This window comes from Artibeus jamaicensis, unplaced genomic scaffold, assembly GCF_021234435.1.
Source record: "Artibeus jamaicensis isolate MK-2021 breed Jamaican fruit bat unplaced genomic scaffold, CSHL_Jam_final contig_456, whole genome shotgun sequence".
NCBI lineage: Eukaryota > Metazoa > Chordata > Mammalia > Chiroptera > Phyllostomidae > Artibeus > Artibeus jamaicensis.
Window position 1 is genome coordinate 5,343,066 of NW_026521839.1, and position 24,646 is coordinate 5,367,711.

Here is a 24,646-nt window from a genome sequence, read left to right on the forward strand (position 1 = left end):
GAAATAAAATGTTTAGCAGCATCATCTTGATACAGAAAAACTTAATTCAGAACAAGGTGATTAGATGTTATGACTTTTGATATTCGGAACTTGCACTATCCAAAGAATGACATGAAACTTCTGAAAAATAAAAGAGCATTAAGTCTGTTTTACCTGCTGGGCATCAGTGCATTCAGTTGAATTCTGAATAACTTTTATCATGGGGTTCCAAGCGGGATCTGGGTTGTGAAGTCCATTAAACAGAGGGCCTCCTGGAACGTCGGCAAGCTGATGAGGAGAGGGTATTATGGCGCCTCCATACATGGAAATTGGCAGACCCTAAAACAGTAGAAAGAAAGACTTAACCTCAAGTAATTATAAATGAAGAGTCTATAATACCAACTTAGATTTCTCTAGTTTTCCTCCACTCAAAGAACTCCAAAGGATCCTATAAGTACAGCACTACATAGTGTTGAGAAACCAAAAGTGGCTGTCTGCATTAGCAACACTTTTCAACAAGAAGAGAAAAAAAGCAACTAAATCCAGTATCAAATCATCAGGAAAATTTCAATATTTGATGAACACATATAGTACCTCAATTTTTCCATATTTTAGTTTCACTAGGAAGCTTGTGTTAAGAAGAAAAGGGGAACTAACTCTATACAACTGATTGCAGTCATAATCTGACTTCAAGGCGGCCAGGGAGCTCTCAGAGCAGACAAGAGGGCATCGGGGAGATGGCTGCCAGCGTTTAGAGGGGCAGAGGCTGCCCTAACGCTGTGGCAGCAAAACCCAAATCTCTCAGGCTTTTTGGGACTAAGGGGGCATCTTTAGGATAGTTTGAGACACAAGATAATCCACTCTTGAAATTGGGTAAAAGATCTGGCAAAGTCATGGAAACAAATTAGTTCCACCAAAAGGGATAATCATTTCAATACAAACTATTTCTTAACATGTGACTACATTGGCTGGCAAAGTGTTAAACAAGTTACAATGATGTTTGTCAACTCACTTTAGAAAAATCCACAAAACTGCTTGCCATAGGCTGATGAAAAATGTTAGAAGGGGCCACCATTCCAGAATCATCTCTTTCCATTGGCTGATGCTGAGAGAATGTGCTTGGGTCTGATAATTGTTGAGGTATTGGATGGTTCCCTATCACAGACTGTGACCAACCAGATAAGCCTTCTGGAAAGAAGAATTGAGAACAGGGTTTGATATTTATTTGGATAAAATAACAAAACATTAGCACTTGATCTTTTTCATATTAAATGTTATCAAAATCATTCCTCTGAGGAACTCAGGGCATGTTCATGACAATCTCCACAAGCTACAAAAACAAGTTCCTGGAAAACAGAGTAAAGTCTTCTTAGTACCCCAAACACTTGACCTTGCCCTTCAGAAGACTAGGTGCTTTCTGAAAGAACTCAAATGAGTGTCCCAGTTTTACACGTAAGAGAGAAAGGAAATATGCTTTGAATCTTTTACTTCCAATTAACTCTATATTTATTAATATATATCATATATTATAATAAATATTACATATATTATATAATATATAATATTCCAGACTCTGCGACTAGATTGAATTCTTCAAAAGTATAAACACTACTACTACTGACTGTTAAGTGTAGGAAATAAGTTTTTTTGTTTTGTTTTGTTTTATATTTAAGGATCTAAGTTTTAATGGCAAAATCCCACAACTTACTGGAGAAATCCTTCTAGACACAGGGCAAGGTAATAAATAATACCTGACATGGCGTTGACACCAAATGACCAGATTCCACTGTGTCCAACAGGAGCGACGAAACTGGTCCCCACGGGGGCTTGTGCGACAGACCCTCCTTGCCGAATCCGGGCTAGTCTCTCTGTTCCAATAGGGGGAGGTATCTTTCGATCCTGACTGGCATTGCCTCCTTTTGGTTGGCCCAGTGTTGGTGGGGCAGAAGTGGCTGAAAGAGGTGAAGATGATCCCGAAGAAACAGATGGAATAGGAGAGTCACCTGGTGGCAAAATATTTCTCTATTGTTTTATTACATATAAAACTAATGATAAGAATATGAAAACCTTGTTGGAAAGATCTACTCCACAACATAGGTTCTGTAAAGAAAATTTAAAAAAATTTTTAAGATCATTCAAATGAGAATATGTAAGTTCTATGAACATTACCCTACACTACTTCTGCCTATGAAATGTATAAACAAACAGTCTAAAAAGAATTTCCACACTGAACTGAACAAGGCTAGAAGAGCCCACATTTATTTTTATTCTAGTTCTAAATTACCCTGTGAAAATATATATTGTCATATTTTAAATTAACTTAAATATGGCAATGTTTGCACAGTACCTAGCATACTGTCTGGAAAACAGCTGATGACCCTCTATGTCTATACTTAGTAGCTGTTCTCTTTTTCTTTCTTATAAGGAAGATAGGTTAAATGTTAGCAAAGTATTATAGGATTCAATTCACGGCTTTGTTTCTTATGGGGCTGCCAGGTAACACAGGTAGTTTTCCTTATCAAAAGGGGCAATCCTCACTGACTACCTCGTGATGCTCATTTAAAAAAATTAGGTCCTGTTTAAGTACTGTTATAACTTCATCTGTTTCAAAATATTGAAATAAATAAATCAGAATAGAGGAATACTTTTACTTATAAATGTCAATCGCGTAATTGAAAAAAATGTAAAAAATAAATAAATCAGGAATCATACCAAACTGACCAGACACATAAATTAAACTTCTTTTCAGACTTAAGAAATTATTTCATAATACTGTCCCTGAATGGTCCTTTCATAAAACTATTTAGCCCTGGCTGGTGTAGCTCAGTGGATTAAGCACGGGCCTGTGAAGCAAAGGGTTGCTGGTTCAATTCCCAGTCAGGGTACATGCCTGAGTTGCAGGCCAGGTAGGTACCCAGTAGGGGACACATGAGAGGCAACCACACACTGATGTTTCCCTCCCTCTTTCTCCTTCCTGTCCCCTCTCTCTAAAACAACAACAACAACAACAACTATCTGTACTACCCCTTTTCTTGATCCAAGTCCCAATGTAAGATAAACGTTCTGGGCTTGGAAGAAGAGCTTGACCCTTCTGAAGTTTTCTACCCTACAAATGACTGGCCATTTTTGACATGACTGCAATATAAACCTTGAGAATCTGCATACCATTTAGAATACTAAAGTTAAAATAGTGTTCCCTAAAACAAAGAATTTAACAACTTATTCAAGACTCTTAGGAAAGAGTTCCTCCAGGATCCCTACATGAGTTTGAGGCGCTTGTCCAAGGATGGGGAGAAAAATGTTGTCTGTTGAAACTAGGAGTCCCAACGGGCGCTGGCGCCTGCAGGAAAACACGTGTTCCTGGTATGCCGGAAAAACTTGTCAGAGGAGCAGAGGAGGAAGATGGGGAGCTGCCTGATGGGTCAATGGATGGTAACCCTGAAATAAAACAGGCCCGAGATATCCAAATTAGCCAAGGCTTCAAAACAGAAAGTCCAAGGTTCATTTTATTTCTTTTTAAAGAAAAAACATATAGTTAATTTTGTAGATCACAGCAAAAAGAATCCATTTATGGACTGTATAGTCCAAGCCCATTTTTTTCTTACAGTCCAGAAGGGTATCACCAAATAGCACTAGATACAAAAAAGGGAGCCAAATGTTTACGAATGGTAGCCACCAGGAGTATGTTCTAGATAAATTTCAAAGCTTTCACTGGAGGGCACATGAAATGAGAGTGTGTCGTGACTAAATGATATCCATCAATAACTTCTGCTTTCCTCTTTTGTGGAAAATCTCAAAGTGCAGATGTGCACCTATATTACTATAGCCATTTTCTATGGAAGATGAGTAACAAAACCTACTAATGTTTCCTGCCTAACATGGAGGAAAAGTATACTATTAAACTAAAGATAATTTCACTATGCCATCTAATAAAAACATCGACAGACACAAACTGTAACAAAGTTTTTTATCTAGTTTGCGTAAGTTTAAACTTAGCAGTCTCCTCAAATTCCATTGCTTTCTTGCAACAACATGGATGGAACTGGAAAGCATTATGCTGAGTGACAGAAGCCAGGTGTTGAAAGACAAATACCATATGATCTCACCTTTAACAGGAAGCTAAACAACAAAACAAAGAAGCAAGCAAAATAAAAACAAAGACACTGAAATAGAGAACAAGGGGACAGCGACCAGAAGGGAGAGGGGAGGGAATTTAAGGGGAAAAAAAGAGGAGGGATTTAGAGGAACAAGTATAAAGGACACAGGGACAGTAACTAAGGGGGGTGGAAATGGGAAGGAGGTGGGGAGCACGGGGCGGGGGGGCTGGGATGGGAGAAATAGATAGAAAACTGTACTTGAAAAATAACTAAATAAAATTTTTTAAAAATTCCATTGCTTTCTCTGAAGAAGATACTTGGGAAAGGGAACAGGGCCTGGAAAAGGGTTATAGGTGCTCATTTCAGGAAAAAGTAGTTAATATCAACAAAAACTTGTCAAAATTTTTTAGCGGGTCTTATTCATGTGTTTACAGTATGTAATTCAAAGGCTTTTGATGTATTCACGGGGTTGTGCAATCATCACGACCAATTTTAGAACATTTCTGTCTACCCTAAAAGAAACTCTGTGTGTGTTACCTGTCAGTCTCCACTGCCCTTTACCCCATGTCCCCACCTGTAAGCAAACATCAACAAACCTTCTGTCTCTACAGATTTGCCTGCCTATCCTGTCAATATCCTATATTTGGAATCATACAGTATGTGGTCTTTTATGACTGGCTTCTTTCACTTGGCATACTGTTTTCAAAGTTCATCCATGTTGTAACACAAATCAGTACTTCCTTTCTATTATGTAGAAATTATAATAATATATTCTATATTAATACATAATTTTATCTGTTATATATAATAAAAAATAGTATCTCATTATACAGATAGGCCACATTTTGTTTTTCCATTCATCAGTCAAGAAACAATGGGTTGTTTTCACTTTTTGGCTGCTTTGAACAATGCTGTTACTAACATGTATGTTTTCATGCAGGCATATGTTTTCTCTTAGGTGTACCTAGGAGCAGAATTACTAGAACCTATGGTAACTGTTTAAATTTTTGAGGAACTGTCAACCTTTTTCCAAAGTGGCTGTACCATTTTACATCTCCACCAGCAGTGTTTAAAGGTTTTGATTTTTCATATCCTTTCTCATCTTAAGTATTATTATTTCTTCTCTGTAAGCCAGGGGGAGGGAGGGCAGCTAAATACTATCCATGAGAGAGGAGCACCAACAAAAGAAACCAGACAGGCAGCTAAGAAAGGAGGCCAAGTTAACCAATCCTGGACCCCAGAAGAAAGGTCAAGAATGAATGCTCATTTATTATTATTTTGAATCAGCAACACATTATTTTGATGTTAAGGACATGAATAATTAGAGTCCCCAAACCAGATAGATGATTTCCTTGGTTTTTGTCCCCAGACATACATAATCTGTACACTTTCTGGGATGTAGTATGTGAACCGCAACGGGCTGAAACACCAGAAGTGAGAGCTCCTGAGGTCCGACTCTGGCTAAGGTACACTCTGAATTTCCATTTTAGTGCCAGTCGAGTCAAGAATTAATGCCTTCTATCATCGCATGAGCACTGGCAATGCACTCTTCTTTTATTCTAGGGCCTTGGAAAACCTCTATTAGTTTCCCCAAATTAAAAAGTTAGAATAGAGACCTATTTATAAAAAAGAAGAAAAAAATCTTAGAGTATATTTTGGACCATAGATGGTCTCATGTAAGCTTATATTTCTATTTGAAAGATGATACACATCAATATGTGGTTGCCTCTCATGTGCCCCCTACTGGGAACCTGGCCTACAACTAAGTGCCCTAGACTGGGAATCGAACCAGCAACCCTTTGGTTCACAGGCTGGCATTTGATCCACTCAGCCACACCAGCCAGGACTAAACTCATACATTTTAAACAATACAGATCAATTTATAATTAGCAAAAAAGGAAGGATGGTATATGGGGACAATTTTCCAACTCTAAGAAAAATGCTAAGTGGCAATAATTTTTACCCCCATTCTAGGTTTGCCAGATTCTAATTTGTTTTTCAGAATAGTACAGATTTGAGTGAAATTTGGCTCTTGGATTCTAGAGAATAGATTCTGGTTTTCCAAATATCTCCAAGCCAACACTGGCCTCGTATCTTTCTATATTTTTCTTACAATGCCTCAGCAGCTAATTTCTGATTTTGAGGATAAATAGTTGCATCTAAGTTGATCTTTTTCAAATAAAGAGCTCAAAGAAGACTGGATGTCTTCAACCAGCTCCATCTAATTTAAACAATGAGAATACTATTAAATAACATCATTTAATATTTGGTCAGAGCACCCAAGACCGAAAACAAAGAATGAAGATTATGTACTGGTGTCCAAACACCTTTGTGTTTGTAACTCAAACTTTTTAAATCTGAGAAAAGTAAGCAATCACTGTCATTTTATGCCCGTAAATTTGGAGTCCTTGAAGCATCTAGCCCAAGACCTGCGTGTCTTGTTTTATTAATTTCATCTTACACCAACTACAAGAGAATGGACTGACACAAGGTCATTGCTACAGGAACAGATCATATAGAGAACATAGACCAGCTCATTACATGTGAGCGACTTACTTACAGCTACTGTCTTGCCTAGTCCATCAGCAATTGTTAAAGGGTCTTTACTCTTTATGAAACACTCTCATTTAAGATTATGCAATATTATGCACAAAATAAACATTTTATTATTATCTTGGAATATTAGATTATGCTGTTAGAGCCCCAAACTGAGCTGCAGTGATAGTTATAACAACTTACCAACTGGACTAGTAGAAACTCTCTGGGAAGGTGGTCTGAAGCCAGGTGCCTTAGAGTTGTCAGGGTGCACATTTTCCAAGTGTCCGAGTACAGAGTTATTCAGGAACGCTGACTGAACAGTGAAAGAGGCGTCTGCAGCAACTCGTGAGGACAGCGGGCCATCTCCCCAACCCTGGTTCGCTGGCACCTGACTGCTATCAAAAAGACTACTGAAGTGATTGAACAGTGTGGCTGGGCCAAATGTCGGTGGCAACGATTTATTTGCTGGGTTAATGTGCATCTGAGAACCATTCATAATGTTCATGGCAGAAGAAAGTTGCACTGCAGCTGGTGGGCCTTGAGGTGGTGTTAAAGGAACTGGATTTGTAACAAAAATAGACTGGGGATCCTGGTGTATAGTTGCATTTGGTACCACTGAGTAAAAAGAACTTCTGGGCTGCATTCGATGAGAAACTCGAGGTGCTGGTATAGCTAACTGAGGTAAATTATTGGTATCCTGATTATCAGCAGCAACCAATCTCGGTGATGCCAAAGTCAATGGAGCAGGTTCTGAATTAGATGCAAAAGGCGTTGACACGGAACTTAGATCAGACACACTGGATGGCTGGGCCTCCTCTTGTGTGTTGTTGGAGGGAGGAGTGGGACTACTGGATGCGTGAGTTTCTGGAGCTCCTGGGGTGTTACTGGCAGAGCTATTGCAGCTGTTTGCAGTTGAAGATGGGGTACACAAGTTTGCCATGGGTTGGTCCTGTGTGGACACTTTCTCTTTGGGGGTTGGCAAGGCAGAGAAAGACTCCATCTTTTGTGAAGAAAGCTGTGCTTGAGGAGTACTTGCGGGTAGAAATGTGGTGGGAACTTGCCCACTAGCAACAGGGGCAGAGGAGACTGAAGGCAGGGAACTACAAGTGCTTGTCACAGAAGAAATCCCTGTAGCTGGAGGACTTGTCTTAGGCACACAGGCAAATAACTGCTTTCTGACTGAGGAAGGAGTCCGGGTGTTAGCCATGCACAGTTGCTGACTGGCAGCAACAACTGAAGAGACAGTGATAGGACAACTGGCAGTAGCTAGTCCAGCAGACTCAGAGGGTAAAACAGTTCCATTCTGGTTAGGTAGCCGGCCTGTGGTATTATGTTTTGGAGAGCTATTTGTGTTGCCAGGATTCACAGGTCTCACTGGGAATGGTCCCCAAGTGTTAGGAGAGGGTGAAAAGGACCCACCAAACTGGGCCATGGGTAAGCGAGGATGCCGAATCTGTTGCATAGTCTGAGCAGCCAGCAGGGCAAAATGAGGGTGGGGATAAGCTAAGGGTAGGGAAACTGGGAAAGAAGAACGTACATTGGTTGGAACGTTCTTATTAAGTTTATTAGTGGGCTGGAACGTAGACAATGTTGTGGCTTGTGAAGTTACAAGAGTTGGAGCACCCAAGGGAAATGCATTTTTACTGGAAGCTGCTGTGCTGCCTACTCCAGACGAGAAGTTTGTGTGGACGGACTTGGTGCTGGTAGGTGTTCTGATATGATTTTTAGGAATCAAGTCTTCCAGTTCCTTAGCAGGATCTTGAATAAGTGCATTGATAAGTTGAACTGCATATCTTGTTGATTCTGTACCACCCCTGGGGAGAAAACAAACAAAAAACAAAACAAAACAAGATCAAAAACATAAAAATCCAGGTGATCTTTACCACGAAAGAAAATTCTTGATTCTACCATACCTAACAAAAATATGCTTCTAATAAAATTTAATTTCCACACAGAATTAGCCAATAGACATTTTCTACAATTACCTTATAGTGATCATTCTCTCGCCATTCTTATCTTTTTGTTTATCCACATCAATATGGGCACCAGTAACATCTTGTATTGCAGTGATATTGCACCCTCCTCTTCCCATTATCCTGGAAACCACTGAGGCTGGAACAGACAATTTCTTTGACCTAAGAAAATGAAGACCACACATGAGCTTATAAAATCAAATGTCTCTGAATAGTAAATTTATTTACAAAAAAGATGTCTCAGTAAATACGTTCATGGACATCTACAGAATAAAATTTCTGAAATCTTAAGAGAAAACGGTTAAGAGTTTTTTACATTAAAAACTTGACCTCATCATATTTAATTTAGTAAAGGTGAAAATTACACTGCCATTAAAAAAAATTAGGCCCTGGCTGGTGTAGCTCAGTGGATTTAGCGTGGGCCTGCGAACCACAAGATCGCAGTTCGATTCCCAGTCAGGGCACATGCCTGGGTTGCAGGCCAGTTCCCAGCAGGGGACTCATAAGAGGCAACCATACATTGATAGTTCTCCCCTTCCCTTCCTCTCTGAAAATAAATAAATAAAAAATATTTTTAAAAATTATATTTTATTTTTAAATTTTTTAAAAAAGATTTTATTTCATTATTTTCAGAGAGACATCTTAAAATCAAACATCACTCCTAATCTCCAGAGAATTATTCTGAGTGAAAGAAGCCAGAATAAAGAGTAACATGCTATATGATTCTATGTATATAAAATTCTAGAAAATGAGAACAATTTAAAGTGACAGGTAGGTTGGGGTGGGGGCACTGGGAAGAAGGCAGAAGGGAAGGGACTACAAAGGAACATTAGACAGCATTTATAGTGACGGGTTTGCTTATAATCTTGATTGTGGCCACGGTTCTTGGGTGGGAACTTTAAATTGTACACTTTAATGTATCCAGTTTATGGTATATCAATTACATCTCAATAAAGTTGTTTTTTTTAATTTTATTTATTTTTTAGAAAGATGGGAAAGAAAGGAGAGGGAGAGAAACATCAGTAGGATGCCTCTCGTACACCCGCAACCAGGGACCTGGCCCACAACCAAGATATGTGCCCTGACAGGGAATTGAACCTGTGGCCTTTCAGTTCATAGGCCAGCACTCAATCCACTGAGCCACAACAGCCAGGGAAAAACAAAATTACGTTTTAATCACTTATGATCTAAGCATTCAAATTTGACCAAAATATCACATGTCAACTAAACTGCAGTGACCACACATATTGACTCTTTCTAAATTAAAATGCATACCACATTGAGCCCTGGCTGGTGTAGCTCAGTGGATTGAGTGTGGGCTGCAAAACAAAGGGTCACTAGTTCAATTCCCAGTCAAGGCACATGCCTGGATTGCAGGACAGGTCCCCAGTGGGGGCCATGTGAGAGGCAACCACACATGGATGTTTCTCTCCCTCTCTTTCTCCCTCCCTTCCCCTCTCTCTAAAAATAAATAAAACCTTTTAAAATGCAGACCATATTACTATTAGCAATAAAGTATTAGATTTGAACTACATAAAATGCAACTCACAGGTTTCACTCACCTCCACTTGTGTGTGAGGTGAGTGGAGCCAGAGAGAAGACTAGAAGCTGATGCTGTGTTGGCTTATCTAAGAAACGTAGTGTTCACTGCCACAACCAGATGAGAACAACACCCATTATTTTCATGTGGTCATTGGTGGGCCCTAAGATTCCTCCTTTGAGGGAGGAACCTTTAAACTTGAAGAATACCCAATGGCAGCCCCTAAAGTACATTTCATAATCAAAGTGTATTATCTTAATGCAGACAAGTTGGAAATATATTTACATATTCTGAAAGCTAGAGCATGGAGTAGGCTATATGCCGCAAATAATACTTAAATTAATCCGATCATCAAGTGTATATTATGTCTCCTATCATGTTGAAACTTCTTCCTTTCTTGTTTACATATATGGACACAGTCTTGGAAACATTACAGAATAAAAGACCAGATAACTCATTCCTTTGGTGATTAAATGCACATTGGCAAATCTATGTCTTATTTTGATTCCCAGTTGTAAAGTGTGAGCAGAGGCTAGAAGTATCATCGAGATCGAGTGTACCTTAAAAGCAGTGGGGTGTCTCTGCTTTTATTCATTTCCCCCATCATGGCTGAAGTATAAGGCAGTGTGAATGTAGTTGTCAGGGTTAGCTGCAGAGGTATGGGTGTTTTTCTTTCTTATTTTTTTTGGAGAGGAAGGTGGTTTTAATTTTACAGGCTCCTTTCCCCCACTTTATGGTGATCTAATTGCATTAAAAGCAGCTCACTAGTTTTTTAGAATATGCTCTCTAGCCCAGTCTAACTTAATTTAAACACTGTAAGTAGGTAGCCTTGATTGCCTGAACCGAAATGGAACCCATTACACACACATCACAGCCCTCCCTCACTAATAACATTGTGACTCTGCTGTCAGGTGCTTCTTCTTAAGAAGAAGCTTGTGACCATTATATATGGTTTGTAAACTTATGTAAATCTTATTTTTTAAAAAATCTTATGTTCTAATAAACTATATTTTGTTATTCTAAAGCCAACACTTGTTTCATATAAACTAGGCATGCAAAATTTATACATTGCTTCTAATTTTGCTTTAGCCTGCTCTGGATTTAGTATGACACTATATTTTAAAATAATATCTACATTCAAATTATTCATTAATTAATTGGGTAACCATCTTGCAGAGGAGAATCTGTATGGTCTATGAAAGTTAAAAAAGGTAAGACTAACTCTAATTACCTTCGTACAACTTCTTTCCACCCTTCTTCTCTCTTTTGCCCCCTTTTAGGGCTCGTCAGATTCAGCTTTATGTTTGGAGAGCTTAATGGCAATGACACTGACTTGTAGCTTGCTGATAAGGAATTAGGATTCACTTCACCTTCAAGTCTGAAAAGACAGAAGTATCAAGTCCAATAAAATATACATTTTAAGTTAGAAACTCAAGAAACTTATTTTACAGACAAAAGTTATACTGAAATATTTGAATTAAAATTTGGCACATCGAATTATCAATAATTCAGGAAAAAAAGTAGTGCAAAGAGTCCAACATCTATTTTAGTATAAAAATGATTTCAGAAGCCAAAAGTTGTACTATAATCAATAAAAATAACATAGTGAAAGTCAAGGTATGCTAATATTTTCAACTTGAAAATGGAATAATAAATATTTTTAATAATTTCATAAATAGCACAATTAGGAGATTGATAAATTTCACTTTTGAATACTGAAAACAGATAATGAGGTGGACTTAAATTGTTTAACACAACTTGTGCTTGAAGAATAAACTTCAAATGACTGTGCCAGGTACAAAAAGGACAGGTGGATGTCGAGTTAACAAATTAGAAAGTTTTACCGTGTTTGAGTTTTAGAAGTGGCAGTACTCGCTTTTTCTTCTTGGGAATGAAGTAGCAGCGGGGGGTATCTCCGATCGCCAGAGGAATTCACATCCATAGTGAAGTTTAACTCTTGGCTTTTACCGCCACTGCTACTCTCGCTGTTGCAATCTGCGCTGTCCAAGTTATCTGAATCACTATTCCCACCTGTACCACCACCTCTGGGTTCTCCATTTATTTTATTTTTATCTGCCTTTTGCTGTGCTAAGGATATATTTTGTTCTGGTAATATTAAAGGTGCTGTGGGAGGGGTCTCTTTCGTTTTGTTCTTCTTATTTTTCCGATTGGTGCTGGGGGTTGTCACCACATTGGCCCTTTTTTTCCCAAACGCGTTTGTGAACGTCACAGATGTGGCAGAGATTCCGATTGTGGTGGTGGTGGTTGCACTAGGAGGCTCAATGGGAACTTCTTGCTCCACTAAAATTATCGAAAAGGATAAAAATCACTGAAAGCTACATATCTCAAAACAAATTATTATAGATACATCTAATACTTCATAATTCATTACCTTACATCCTATTTTCCTTTCACCACTATTTACTAGTAAATGAAATCTTTACTGTTGTTAGAATACTATATCACATTTTGATGTCTAAATTGGTATAAAACATTAATACCATTAACATTCTTAAGATCTGAAATGCTAGTCTCATGAACTAACCACAAATAATACAGTTTGAATTTAGAAAATTTTTCCAATAGAATTTTAGAATTATAACCAAAATAAAACAAAATTATTTGCCTACCTCAAGCACTGTCAGACTGTACAATAAACAACTCTTTCAGATTAATAAACTTCAGCATTGCAGAACCTCGAGCCTTAACCTTAGCTAAAAATTTATTGAGGAACTGGACCTCAACTGCTTTCCAATGCAAGAGGAGCACGTAGAGAAGACCCTGGCTGACGTCTCTCACTATTTTGCTTTTAGGATAAACACGATGTTTTACAGGGTGACTTAAACTACCATACAACTGGACTTCCTCCAACTATGTTTGTCTTCCCCGTTCTGTTTCTCTGTATGACTTTACAATGTAAAGTATTTAGAAATATTTACTATAAGAGTCAACTGTCCTCTTCAGATTAAAGTAACTGAATATTTAACTAGAATTAATGAGAGAAAAACCACTCAAAATAAAGTTGATAAACATTGGAGAATTTTATCATTAATTCGATGGGTCATTTCTCACCATCTTCATCGTTCTCCTCTTCATCTTCATCTTCTGGTAGTTCTGAATTCTCCTTGGGTTTGTTTTCTTCATCTTCTTCCTGCTTCCTTTTCTGCTCTTCTTTTTTCTTTTTTCTCTTTTCCTTTCTTTTCTCTCTTTTAGCTGCAAGAGCCTGCTTTCTACTCTCCTCTCTTGACTGCGAATAAAGTAGATGTACCATATTACCAATGACGCAATAATTTAAGATAAAGAATCAAATTACATATTTATAAAAACAACAAAAGAAAAAATAAATAAACCAGACATGAGAAATAAGTTTTTGTGCTCCAAAAGAACCATTAAGAAAAGTAGAAAGACAATCCATAAAAAGGGGGGGAAATTTGCAAATCATACACCTGGAAAGTATACACTTGTATCAAGTATACACCAGTCCTTTACCCAGTTTGGTTTTGTGCAGTTTCAGTTATACACAGCCAGACCATATGGCCTGCAAGCTTAAAACATTTACTATATGACAATTTATTTAAAAAAACTGCCAATCCCCTATGTTAATGAGAAAGGGCCTGAGGACTGAAAGAAGAGACTGTATGTTCAATCAAAAATCATTTTATTACTCTGTTGGCATAAGTCCAATTGGCTATTTAGAGAACTGCTGACCATGTACTTGGGCAGTTATACAAAAATAAAAATTATATATTTGGATGGGATTGTAGCTGTCATCTAACTTCAAACTTTATTTTAAAATGAAGATAGTTTTTCCCTTCTGATTTTAACTGTAATCAAGTTTATCATGGAGGTACTAAAATTTTTTTCAATTCTCTAATTAATAAGACTTTGAAAGTTTACACTTTCCTCCCTATATAAGCAATGCAACAATAAATGACCTTACATCCCTATCTTTGAGCATCTGTCTATCTATCTTAGGTAAAATTTCTGTGAGTGGAATGGCTGGAGTAAGGGTATTCACCTTTTTAATTGATTCATCTGTCGAAACATCTCTGTTAACAGTTATACTAATTTATAGTATGATTTTTTTTTTAATGTATGGTATAGAGTGCTAATTTCTCCATATTCTTTCCCATCAATAGCTATTACCAGACCTTTAAACTTTAAGCTTTAACAGTCTGGTCAAAAAATTTAAATCACTCTTTTATTGTGTATTTCTTTCTTTATGATGTTTGGCATTCTCCATCTCTTTATTGAACATCTGTATTTCTTTTTCTGTGAATTGCCCATATGTATGATCATTTTTTATTCTGAGCAAAATCTCTTTTTCTCTGACTTGTAAGCAATCTTTTTTTCTGTTCTTAGCTTCTAATTTTTGTTTTGTATTTTTTAAATTAACAATTGCTGCCAAAATTTTAGCATTTCTCAAACTGATCATATCTTTTTTCTTCTTATAATCAATAAAATATCATCTCTTGCATTCCCAGAATGACCAATCATGGAGTTTGTTCTTTCACTATAAATTCTGGATTCAGTAACAACATGCTCATTTTCCTGGTAAGCCAACTGAGTCTCAGAACAGTGGTCTTGTTTACTTAACTTTTTCCATTTTACCACACCTCCTAGGATACTTGACACTTAGTCTTTAATTGAGGATCTAATAAACCACTTATAGCCCATATCTTCAATAAATAATTTCCCACTTTTACTAAATTTCTTCTCAGACTAATGTTAAAACCACTTAGGCAGTAATGTCATTTGGTAAATTGTGATCTGCTTGAAAACTAGTCCCTCATTCTTATGGCTCAAGAATTTTTTATGAATAAGTTCAAATAAAAAATCATTGTGGTTTGACAATTTATTAATTATTTCCTTTGTTAAGGTATTTTGTTAAGATTATTGGTCATATACGTGGCAAGTTTATCCTAGATTTTCAACAAATTTTTAAAGATTTTATTTATTTATTTTTAGAGAGGAGAAGGGAAGGAGAAAGAGAGGGAGAGAGAAATCAGTGTATGGTTGCCTCTTGAGCACCCACTACTGGGGACCCGGCCTGCAACCCAGGTAAGTACCCTAGACTTGAAGTCCAACCAGCAACCCTTCAGTTTACAGGCTAGCACTCAATCCACTGAGCCACACCAGCCGGGGCTCAACCATTTCTAATAAGGAAAATTATTTTTTGCACTCACCTTTTCCAGATCAAGTTCTTTTAAAAGAATACTTGCATTCTTGTTTGCTTCTGCAGCCTGCTGGTCTTTAGCCTTCACAATTGTCTCAACACACTGGTGACATTTTTTCAACAATTCCTATAGTGAAAAATGGAATTATGTCAATATAGAAACACATAACATAAAATGGCCAAATATAATGAGTTGATTAGCATACCAAAATCCAGAGCTTAAAGCTCAAATAAAAAATTTTGAGCTTTAATAAAAAGCTCAAATAAAAAAATTAAAGCTCAAAAAATCTGAGCTTTAATTAAAGCTTTTAATTAAAATCTTTAATTAAAAAATCACCAAAACAAATCGAGCCATCCTTTGAGTCTAATTATGAAACAATCTTTTATTAAAATAAGGAACCATTTTATAAAAATTTTTAAGTTCTTAGAAAACTTTCTAAATCAAGGGTAATAATAAACATTAGCTGTCACTATCATTATGGTTCAGAAAAGAAAAGGAATAATTTATCAAAAGTATAATATCCATTCTCTATTTACAAATGGAGAAAATAAAGCATGGAAAAGCCCAGGTGATCAGTCTCACAGACGAACAGGTTAGTAACTGCACATCTGAAATATAAACTCCACAAAAACCAAAAATGTGCGTAATAACATATTAAACCTACCTTATCTGTAATCGTTGCTATGTATCTCATGCACTCTATATCAGAAGGGAACTGATTGACTTCCTTCACCAAATACTGAACAACTTTTACATGACCCTATAAAAGAGTAAAACAAAAATTACACAAAAGAATCCTTTGAAATTTTGCCCATATGCTTAAAAACTTAAAGAGTAAAAGGTATAGTAATACTTCTAGATAGCTCACTAGATTACAAATTGAAATTATAAAGAACAGTTTTGAGTTTATAAACAGAAAAAGTACAACATGCTCAGGAATGCATGGTACTGACCAAAAAACATTTCTCCTGAATTTAATATGCCCATTTCCCACTGCAAATAGAAAAGGTTTGGTAAAGTAGTCCTAAAAAAATGAGACTATTCTAGATCCCAAAGCATTATTTTGCTCTCACTTTACTAAACAAGGTAGACTGTCCCATTTATCTGAGTCTTATGACTTGAAACCCTGTAAAACACTTTAAATGTCATTATTAGAGACTGAATAATCTGTACTCAATTCCTAGTACATCTATTACAACATAACCAAACTTGTATAGTTTCCCCTCCTATTAAGGTTCTAAAACATACTCTAGAATTAGTCTAATGGTAACAAAAACAAAAACAGAAAAGTTGTTGCCTCCCGGGCAGGGAATTAACTGAGAAAAAGCATGATGAAATTTTCTAGAATTATGTAAGTATTTTATATCTTTATGGGGTGTGGGTTACATGAGCATGTATATTTATCAAAACTCATTAAACTATAAATCTTATATTTGTGCATTTCACCGTATGTAAATTGCAACTCAATTAAAAGGAAAGAAAAAATTTGAAAAAAAGAATTAAGTCTAGAATATATTTAAGATTTTTTCCTAAGACACATAACTTACACTGCTCTCATTCAGTAGCTATTTAGTTACCAGCTATTATGAGTTATGCACTGTGCTAACCAACTGGGTATAAACATTGGTGAAAAAGTCATGGATTTTGGTCTTCATGGATCTTCCAGCCTAGTTGAGGAAATAGGCATTAAAAAAGCAAACATGTTTGAACATATAATTACAAATTGGGCTAAGAAAAAATACATATATAATAGTGTACTATAAAAGAGAAGAAAGACCTTTTTTATATGGGTGTCAGAGAAGGACTCACTGAAAAGTGACATTTTTAAACAAAATATTTTATTTATTTATTTTTAGAGAGAGGGGAAGGGAAGGAGAAAGAGTGGGAGAGAAACATCAATGTGTGGTTGCCTCTCATGTGTCCCCTACTGGGGACCTGGCCTGCTACCCAGGTATGTGCCCTGACTGGGAATTGAACCAGCAACCCTTTGCTTCTCAGGTTTGTGCTCAATCCACTGAGCTACACCAGCCAGAGCGAAAAGTGACACTTAAAATGGGAGCTAAAGGGTGAGTAGAAGTGAGCAAGGTGATAAACAAGGGAAAGAACACTTTGGGGAAAGAAAACCAGTAAGGAAAAGCCCTAAGGCAGTTTAAAATTTAGTGCATTCTGGGTCAGTGGTTGAAGTAGAGTAAAGGGGAATAGTAGCATAAATGACTGGTCCGGGGAGACTGGCATGAGTATACCTTGCAAGGCTTTGTAAGCCATGGTAAGTAGTTTATAGTTTATCATAATTGCAATGAGAAGACTTTTGAAAATAAAACAGAAAAATAAACCTTCACATATGTGTGTGTGTGTGTGTGTGTGTGTGTGTGTGTGTGTGTGTGTATATATATATGAGGTGTAATAAATTCTTATAAAAGAGTCCACTTATTTTTGTTCCTCCTCTGGTAGAGAAGACATCCATCTGCAAATAATATTTATCCTTAAATCTCATGTTTTAGATACAACAACATAACAAAACTAGTCTAGACACAAAGTGATCTAATAATAAAGTTGCCTATAGTGAACTACCACACAGATGTTAGATTTGGCAACAAATACAGTGAGTCTATAGCAGTGACTGGTATATAAATACATAGTCAATTATCCAAAGTCAACTGATCTTTCCCATATGGTTTTAACTTAGAATTGATTTAAAATTATTAAATTTTGCCCTGGCTAGTGTAGCTCAGTGGATTGAGCACGGGCTTGCGAACCAAACAACCGCGGTTCGATTCCCAGTCAGGGCACATGCCTGGGTTGCAGGCGAGGTCCCAGCAGGGGATGCATGAGATGCAACCATACATTGATGTTTTTCTCCCTCTCTCCTTCCCTTCTCCTCTAAAGATAAATAAATAAAACCTTTAAAAAATTATTAAATTTTATCCCCCCTCACCCACATCAAATTACCTTGCGAAATGCTGACATAAGAGGTGTGATTTTCCGGTTATCGGCTGCATCCACGTCAGCACCCGCTTGCACTAGCAACTGCACCACATCGAAATGACCACCATTGGATGCCAACCAAAGGGGTGTGTTTCCCTTCTTGTTATGAACATCAATATGGGCTCCCCTATAAAACCAAAAGATCTTAATATAGTTTGTTTACTATGAGAAGAGGCAGACTTCTATTTTTCTTTTATCTCTTACAAAATATCATGCAAATAATCTGCTCTTTAAAATGTCAGTAAAGCAGAACAATTTTATTAACTTTAATGGCTCTGTGAAAGGGATAGTAGAAAGATCTAAACATAAATACAAAATTTACCCACCTACTAATCAGGAGCTCACAAAATTTGTAGTGACCTTTGTCTGCTGCTATTGTTAAAGCAGTGTCTCTTGAGGAAGGCACAGGGGGTGCATTGACATCTGCTCCTTTATCAAGGAGAACTCTTCCAACCTCTGCATATCCTCCAGAAGCAGCTTCCATCAAAGGGGTAAGACCAGTCTGTTTAAACCCAAAATTATGCAAGTAAGTCAACATAATTCTTTAAAAGACTAAAACAATTGACTTGGGTTTTCCATTTGTTGTTTTTTCTCATACACGAGCTAAGCGATACTCAGTCCTAAATTTCACTAAAAAGCAAGTGCAAATCATTAGATTTAGTTAGACAAACCAGAATGAATTAACTCACACTAACACATGCTAAACTAAAAAAAAATTGTAACTTGTATAATGTTATAAATTTACACATGAGACCATAACTTCTCTACACAATAAAGATACTAAAAACGAATAAAAAGAAACTTAAATAAGGCACAATGTTCAATGGGAAAACTTTTTTAGAAAATACTTTATTGAGAATGCAGTCTGCTAAATAACTCAGGGTAAATTCTTTCAATCCTATTCAAATTTAGGTAAAACAGATTAAAATATCACTGCATAATCTTTACTATCTTTTGTTCATTAGTCTCCAACAGTTTTGACAAAAGACATTTCCTATTGGTATCACTTTCAAAATAATACAATTTCTCTAGGACTTCTAAAATCAAATGGATCACACTGAATATCTGTAATATGAAAACATAAACTGGATAGCAGGGAAAGCTCATTTCTTTTTTTTAATTTTATTTTTAAAATATATTTTATTAATTATTCTATTACAGTTGTCCCATTTCCCCCCTTCATTCCCCTCCACCCTGCACACCCCATCCCACCCACATTCCCTTTTAGTTCACTTCCATGGGTCATAAGTTCTTTAGCTTCTACATTTCCCACACTGTTGCCCTCTTTCTGTCTATTTTCTCCCTACCATGCTACTTATTCTCTGTACCTTCTCCCTCCCTTTCCTCCTCCCACTCCCCTGTTGCTAACCCTCCGTGTGATCTCCATTTCTGTGGTTCTGCTCCTGATCTAGCTGTCCTCTTAGTTTGCTTTTGTTTTAGGTGTGGTTGTTAATAACTGTGAGTTTGCTGTCCTTTCACTGTTCATCTTTTTTATCTTCTTTTTCTTAGATAAAAGTCCCTTTAACATTTCATAAAATAAGGGCTTGATGATGAACTCTTTGAACTTGGCCTTATCTAGGAAGCTTTTTATTTGCCCTTCCATTCTAATTGAAAGCTTTGCTGGATAGATCAATCTTGGATGTAGGTCTTTGCCATTCATGACTTGGAATACTTCTTTCCAGCCCCTTCTTGCCTGTAAGGTCTCTTGGAAAATCAGTTGACAGTCTGATGGGAACTCCTTTGTAGGTGACTGTCCCCTTATCTCTTGCTGCTTCTAGAATTCTCTCCTTCACTTTAATCTTGGTTAATGTAATTATGATGTGCCTTGGTGTGTTCCTCCTTGGGTCCAATTTCTTTGGAACTCTCTGAGCTTCCTGGAAGTCTAGGAAATCTCATTTATTTCTTTGTGCAATGAAAAGTCTGAGGAAAAACTACACTTCCTTATTAAACTTTAAGAAATATAACTAATGAAGTTCAGGGACAAAATATGAAATTTTCATTCAAATCCTTTCAATTAGGAATGACTATCAAATTGGACATTGTCTAATTATTAAGAATTCTACATAAGCTATGTTTTTCTAGGGGTCTAAGTACCTAACAGTCCTAAGCAATAAATAAATAAGAATAAAAACACTGGCATACTTTTACCTTCTGAATTCTAAATAGTCAAGGAATTATCAGAATCTGTCATGGCCAGACTAGACTTTAGCTGTTTTAAATTTATAATGTATGTAGTAATTTTTTTATTGGGTTTTTAACCAATGGTAAGCACATGCCTCATTAAAGGAGTTCTTTAAAAAACTACATGAAGGGACTCTACAAAATAATCTTACTACTCCAAAATACCTCACTATAAATTAATCTTGCTACATTCAAAAGTTGCAGCCTGGTTGGTGTGGCTCAGTGGATTGAGAGCTGGGCTGCAAACCATGGGGTGACCAGTTCCACTCCTGGTCTAGGGCACATGCCTGGATTGCAGGTCAGGTCCCCAGTAGGGGGCAGGCAAGAGGCAACCACACATTGATGTTTTTCTCCCTCTCCTTCTCCCTCCTTTCCCCTCTCTAAAAACAAATAAATAAAATATTTTTTAAAAAGTTGCAAACTGGAGAATTAAGAGAGCCAGTCTGGCCTGAAGTTGGAAAAAGAACTGATTCTATTTTTTTTTTTTTTAAGGGTCATGATGATGATACTGGTTTTATTTTTTAAAAAACATATTAATTATGCTATTACAGTTGTCCCATGTTTTCCCTCCCTTAATTCGCCACCACCACCCTGCACCTTGTCTATCAGCATTTCCCCCACTTAGTTTATGTTCATGGGTGATACATGCATGTCCTTTGGCTTCTCCATTTCCTATATGATTCCTAACCTCCCCCTGTTTATTTTGTACCTACCATTTATGCTTCTTATTCCCTGTACTCCCCCCCCCCTGCTGATAACCCTCCATATTATCTCCATTTCTGTGATTCTGTTCCTGTTCTAGTGGTTTGCTTAGTTTGTTTTTGTTCTTAGATTGTTGTTGATAGTTGTGAGTTTGTCATTTACTGTTCATAGTTTTGATCATCTTCGTTTTCTTAGATAATAAGTCTGTTTAATATTTCATATAATAAAGGTTTGGTGATGATGAACTCTAACTGGACCTTATTGGGAAGCACTTTATCTGCCCTTCCATTCTAATTGACAGCTTTGCTGAATAGAGTATTCTTGGATATAGGTCCTTGCCTTTCATGATTTTGAATCCTTCTTTCCAGCCCCTTCTTGCCTGCAAGATTTGAGAAATTAGTTGATAGCCTTATGGGAACTCCTTTGTAGGTAACTGTCTCCTTTTCTCTTGCTGCTTTTAAGATTCTATCCTTCATTTTAACCTTGGCTAATGTAATTATGATGTGCCTTGGTGTGTTCCTTCTTGGGTCCAACTTCTTTGGTACTCTCTTAGCTTCCTGGATTTCCTGGAAGTCTATTTCCTTTGCCAGATTGGGGAAGTTCTCCTTCCATTATTTTTTCAGATAAGTTTTCCATTTCTTGCTCTTCCTCTTCTCCTGGTACCCCTATGATTTGGATGTTGGAACGTTTTTGTCCTGGGGGTTCCTAAGCCTCTCCTCATTTTTCTGAATTCTTGTTTCTTTATTCTGTTCCGCTTAAATGTTTAATTCTTCCTCTTGCTCCAAATTATTGATCTGAGTCCCAGTTTCCTTCCCTTCCCTGTTAATTCCCTGTGCATTCCCCTTTATTTTTTTCAGAGCCTTCACTTCTTCCTCTATTTTGTGACCATACTCATCCATTCCTTTGAGCATCCTGATTACCAATGTTTTGAATTCTGCATCTGATATGTTGGCTATCTCTTCATCACTTAGTTGTTTTCCTCGAGTTTTGATCTGTTCTTTCATTTGGGCCATATTTCTTTGTTTTAGCACTGTGCGGCTGTAATGTGGGAGATGGGTCAAAGAGGGAACAATGCCACTTGCTGGGCTCTCTGCCAGTTTTCAGTTACTTCCCCCACTACCCACAGGCAAATTGGGCCCTTCTGGTGCTGATTCCAGGTGGGTGGATCTGTGTACATTCTAGGACTTTGTGGGTAACAAACACTCCCGTGAGGCTGGGAGTTTCTCCTGACGATGCAACTCCTATAGGTTTTTATGTCTAGAGGTACTGAGGATTTATTTCCCTGCCCTGGAACCCTGGGTTGTGTGATCTGTTTCATTCCCCAGTTGTTCCTCCTGGTTTATCCACATGTAAATGTGGGACAGCCTGGTACACCAGCCACCACTTTGCCTGCGCAGTACTCCAGCCACAGTCTTGCTGTGTGTTTCTCTCTGTCCCAACTTCCTGTCTCTGCCCCTTCTACCCGTCTGAATGAATGTTTGTTCTTTAACTCCTTGGTTGTTGGACTTCCATACAGTTCAATTTTCTGGCAGTTCTAGTTATTTTTTTGTTTTTAAATTTGTTGTCCTTTTGGTTGTGTGAAGAGGCAAAGTGTATTTACCTATGCTTCCATCTTGGCCAGAAGAGATTATATTTTCTTTACTGCACTTAATAAAAGTCATGAATGGGCCCTGGCTGGTGTAGCTCAGTGGATTGAGCGTGGGCCTGTGAACCAAACAACCGCGGTTCGATTCCCAGTCAGGGCACATGCCTGGGTTGCAGGCCAGTTCCTGGCAGGGGACTCACGAAAGGCAACCATACATTGATATTTCTCTCCTTCCCTTCCCCTCTAAAAATAAATAAATAAAATTAAATTTAAAAAAAAAAAAAAAAAAGAAACAATTCTTTAAAAAAAAAAGTCATGAACGGTGACAGTATGTCACTGACCACTCTACAGCACAATTCCCCAATCCTGCCTTGGGACATCAGGTTTAACTTGTGACAATTTAAAATAGCACAATGAATTTGAGTTGAAATGCCATTCTCTTTCTACTAGAAATATAACTGAAGTAGGTGACAAGTTATAAAATGCTTACCTTTGCTCTATGTTCAACATTGGCTTTTCGGTCCAGAAGCAAACTTACTACTTCTGCTCGGCCTTGGAAACAGGCCAAGGTAAGAGCTGTGTTCCGATTGGTCTCTATTTGGGCATTAATATCTGAACCCATATCGAGCAGCAATTTCACTGCAGGAACATGTCCATTCATTGCAGCCAACATCAGGGGAGAAATGCCTAGTTTACTCCCAGTCCTAAGAGAGGAAATGTGCTTATTAGAAAATTAAAATGTTACCTGTTTTTTAAAAAGTATAGAGAACAGTATAAAGTATAAAAGATGAAAATGTTTCAGTAGAAAGTAACCAATGAGTGATTTGTTTAGATTAATAATTAGAACTAGGAAAATTTCACAATTTAAAACATAATTCCTACTTAGAGGTTATAAATTTCCAACTACACATAACAAAGTACTTTCTGAAGGAGATCTCTTTAAAAACAGCCACCTTAGCTGAACTAATCTGTGATTATTTATAAGCACATTACAGGAATAATTGTTGGCCCTTGCAATTTTAGTACTGTCTTAATTAAAAATGGTATCTGCCCAAATATTTAGGGAAAGATACTTATTCCAAGCAGTAAGTTATTGATCATTAGTAAGAAAACAATCAACTGATAGATACCTGGAATTAATTTCTGCCCCGGCATTAAGCAGAATCTTAATGATATTAACATATCCTCCAGATGCAGCTAGACTCAGTGGTGTATAATCGGACACATTCCTATGTTCTTTATTTGCACCTCGAGCCAGTAGCAAGTCTACCACCTACAAAGTAAAATATGAACAGAGAAGTCCAGTTTACACCAGGGATTCAATTACAATACAATTAATTAGGCTTTATGTATTCAAATATCAGCACTAGAGAAATGGATTCAGTTTCACATCAAGGAATATAGAGCTTCGAAATCCCAACTGTACTGAAATTACAAGATTTTACTCTTTCTATTTGTCAACTGTTGACTAATGAATTTGCATTTCCTATATGTTAGAACTGTGGTTCATTTATCATATGCATATTTAAAATATGAGCAAAATATTTACAAAATGAAAATTAACAGGAACATACCTCCTGACGTCCACCAGAACATGCCAATGAAAGTGGAGTATCTTTAGTTCGTTCAGATTGTGCTTCTATATCTCCACCTTTATCCAAAAGGATTTCAACAACTCCAACATGTCCTGCTGTAGCTGCCAAGATCAGTGGTGTAAAACCTAAACCAGAAAATAAAAATCTCAAACAAATGTGTGGTTTGGTTTTTACTTATTAAGTTATTGTTTTCATTTCTTTATTGTTTTAGTAGGAAAAAGTCTTTAGGGTAGATGCTTATAATCATTTAACATAAAACTGCTCTAAACCCTAATTTGTCAGTTACAAAAAAAA

The 24,646-nt window shown here is 37.0% G+C and overlaps 1 protein-coding gene across 3 annotated transcripts in view; it reads right to left on the reverse strand.

Moving 5' to 3' along the window:
• Positions 1–24,646, reverse strand: part of ANKHD1 (ankyrin repeat and KH domain containing 1) — a 112,946-nt gene that overhangs the window by 2,895 nt on the left and 85,405 nt on the right. For 2 of the 3 annotated variants that reach the window (XM_037147534.2, XM_037147532.2), the window contains 16 exons: positions 24,332–24,477; positions 23,888–24,030; positions 23,248–23,461; positions 18,616–18,791; positions 18,254–18,416; positions 15,969–16,064; positions 15,314–15,430; positions 13,200–13,374; positions 11,972–12,428; positions 11,359–11,505; positions 8,600–8,749; positions 6,816–8,428; positions 3,241–3,417; positions 1,731–1,982; positions 992–1,167; positions 154–318 (listed from right to left, as the gene is read on the reverse strand). In XM_037147534.2, the coding sequence (XP_037003429.2) occupies positions 154–318; positions 992–1,167; positions 1,731–1,982; positions 3,241–3,417; positions 6,816–8,428; positions 8,600–8,749; positions 11,359–11,505; positions 11,972–12,428; positions 13,200–13,374; positions 15,314–15,430; positions 15,969–16,064; positions 18,254–18,416; positions 18,616–18,791; positions 23,248–23,461; positions 23,888–24,030; positions 24,332–24,477 (4,367 nt within the window). The remainder of the gene's footprint in view (positions 1–153; positions 319–991; positions 1,168–1,730; positions 1,983–3,240; positions 3,418–6,815; positions 8,429–8,599; positions 8,750–11,358; positions 11,506–11,971; positions 12,429–13,199; positions 13,375–15,313; positions 15,431–15,968; positions 16,065–18,253; positions 18,417–18,615; positions 18,792–23,247; positions 23,462–23,887; positions 24,031–24,331; positions 24,478–24,646) is intronic. The other variant, XM_037147533.2, reaches the window with a different exon arrangement.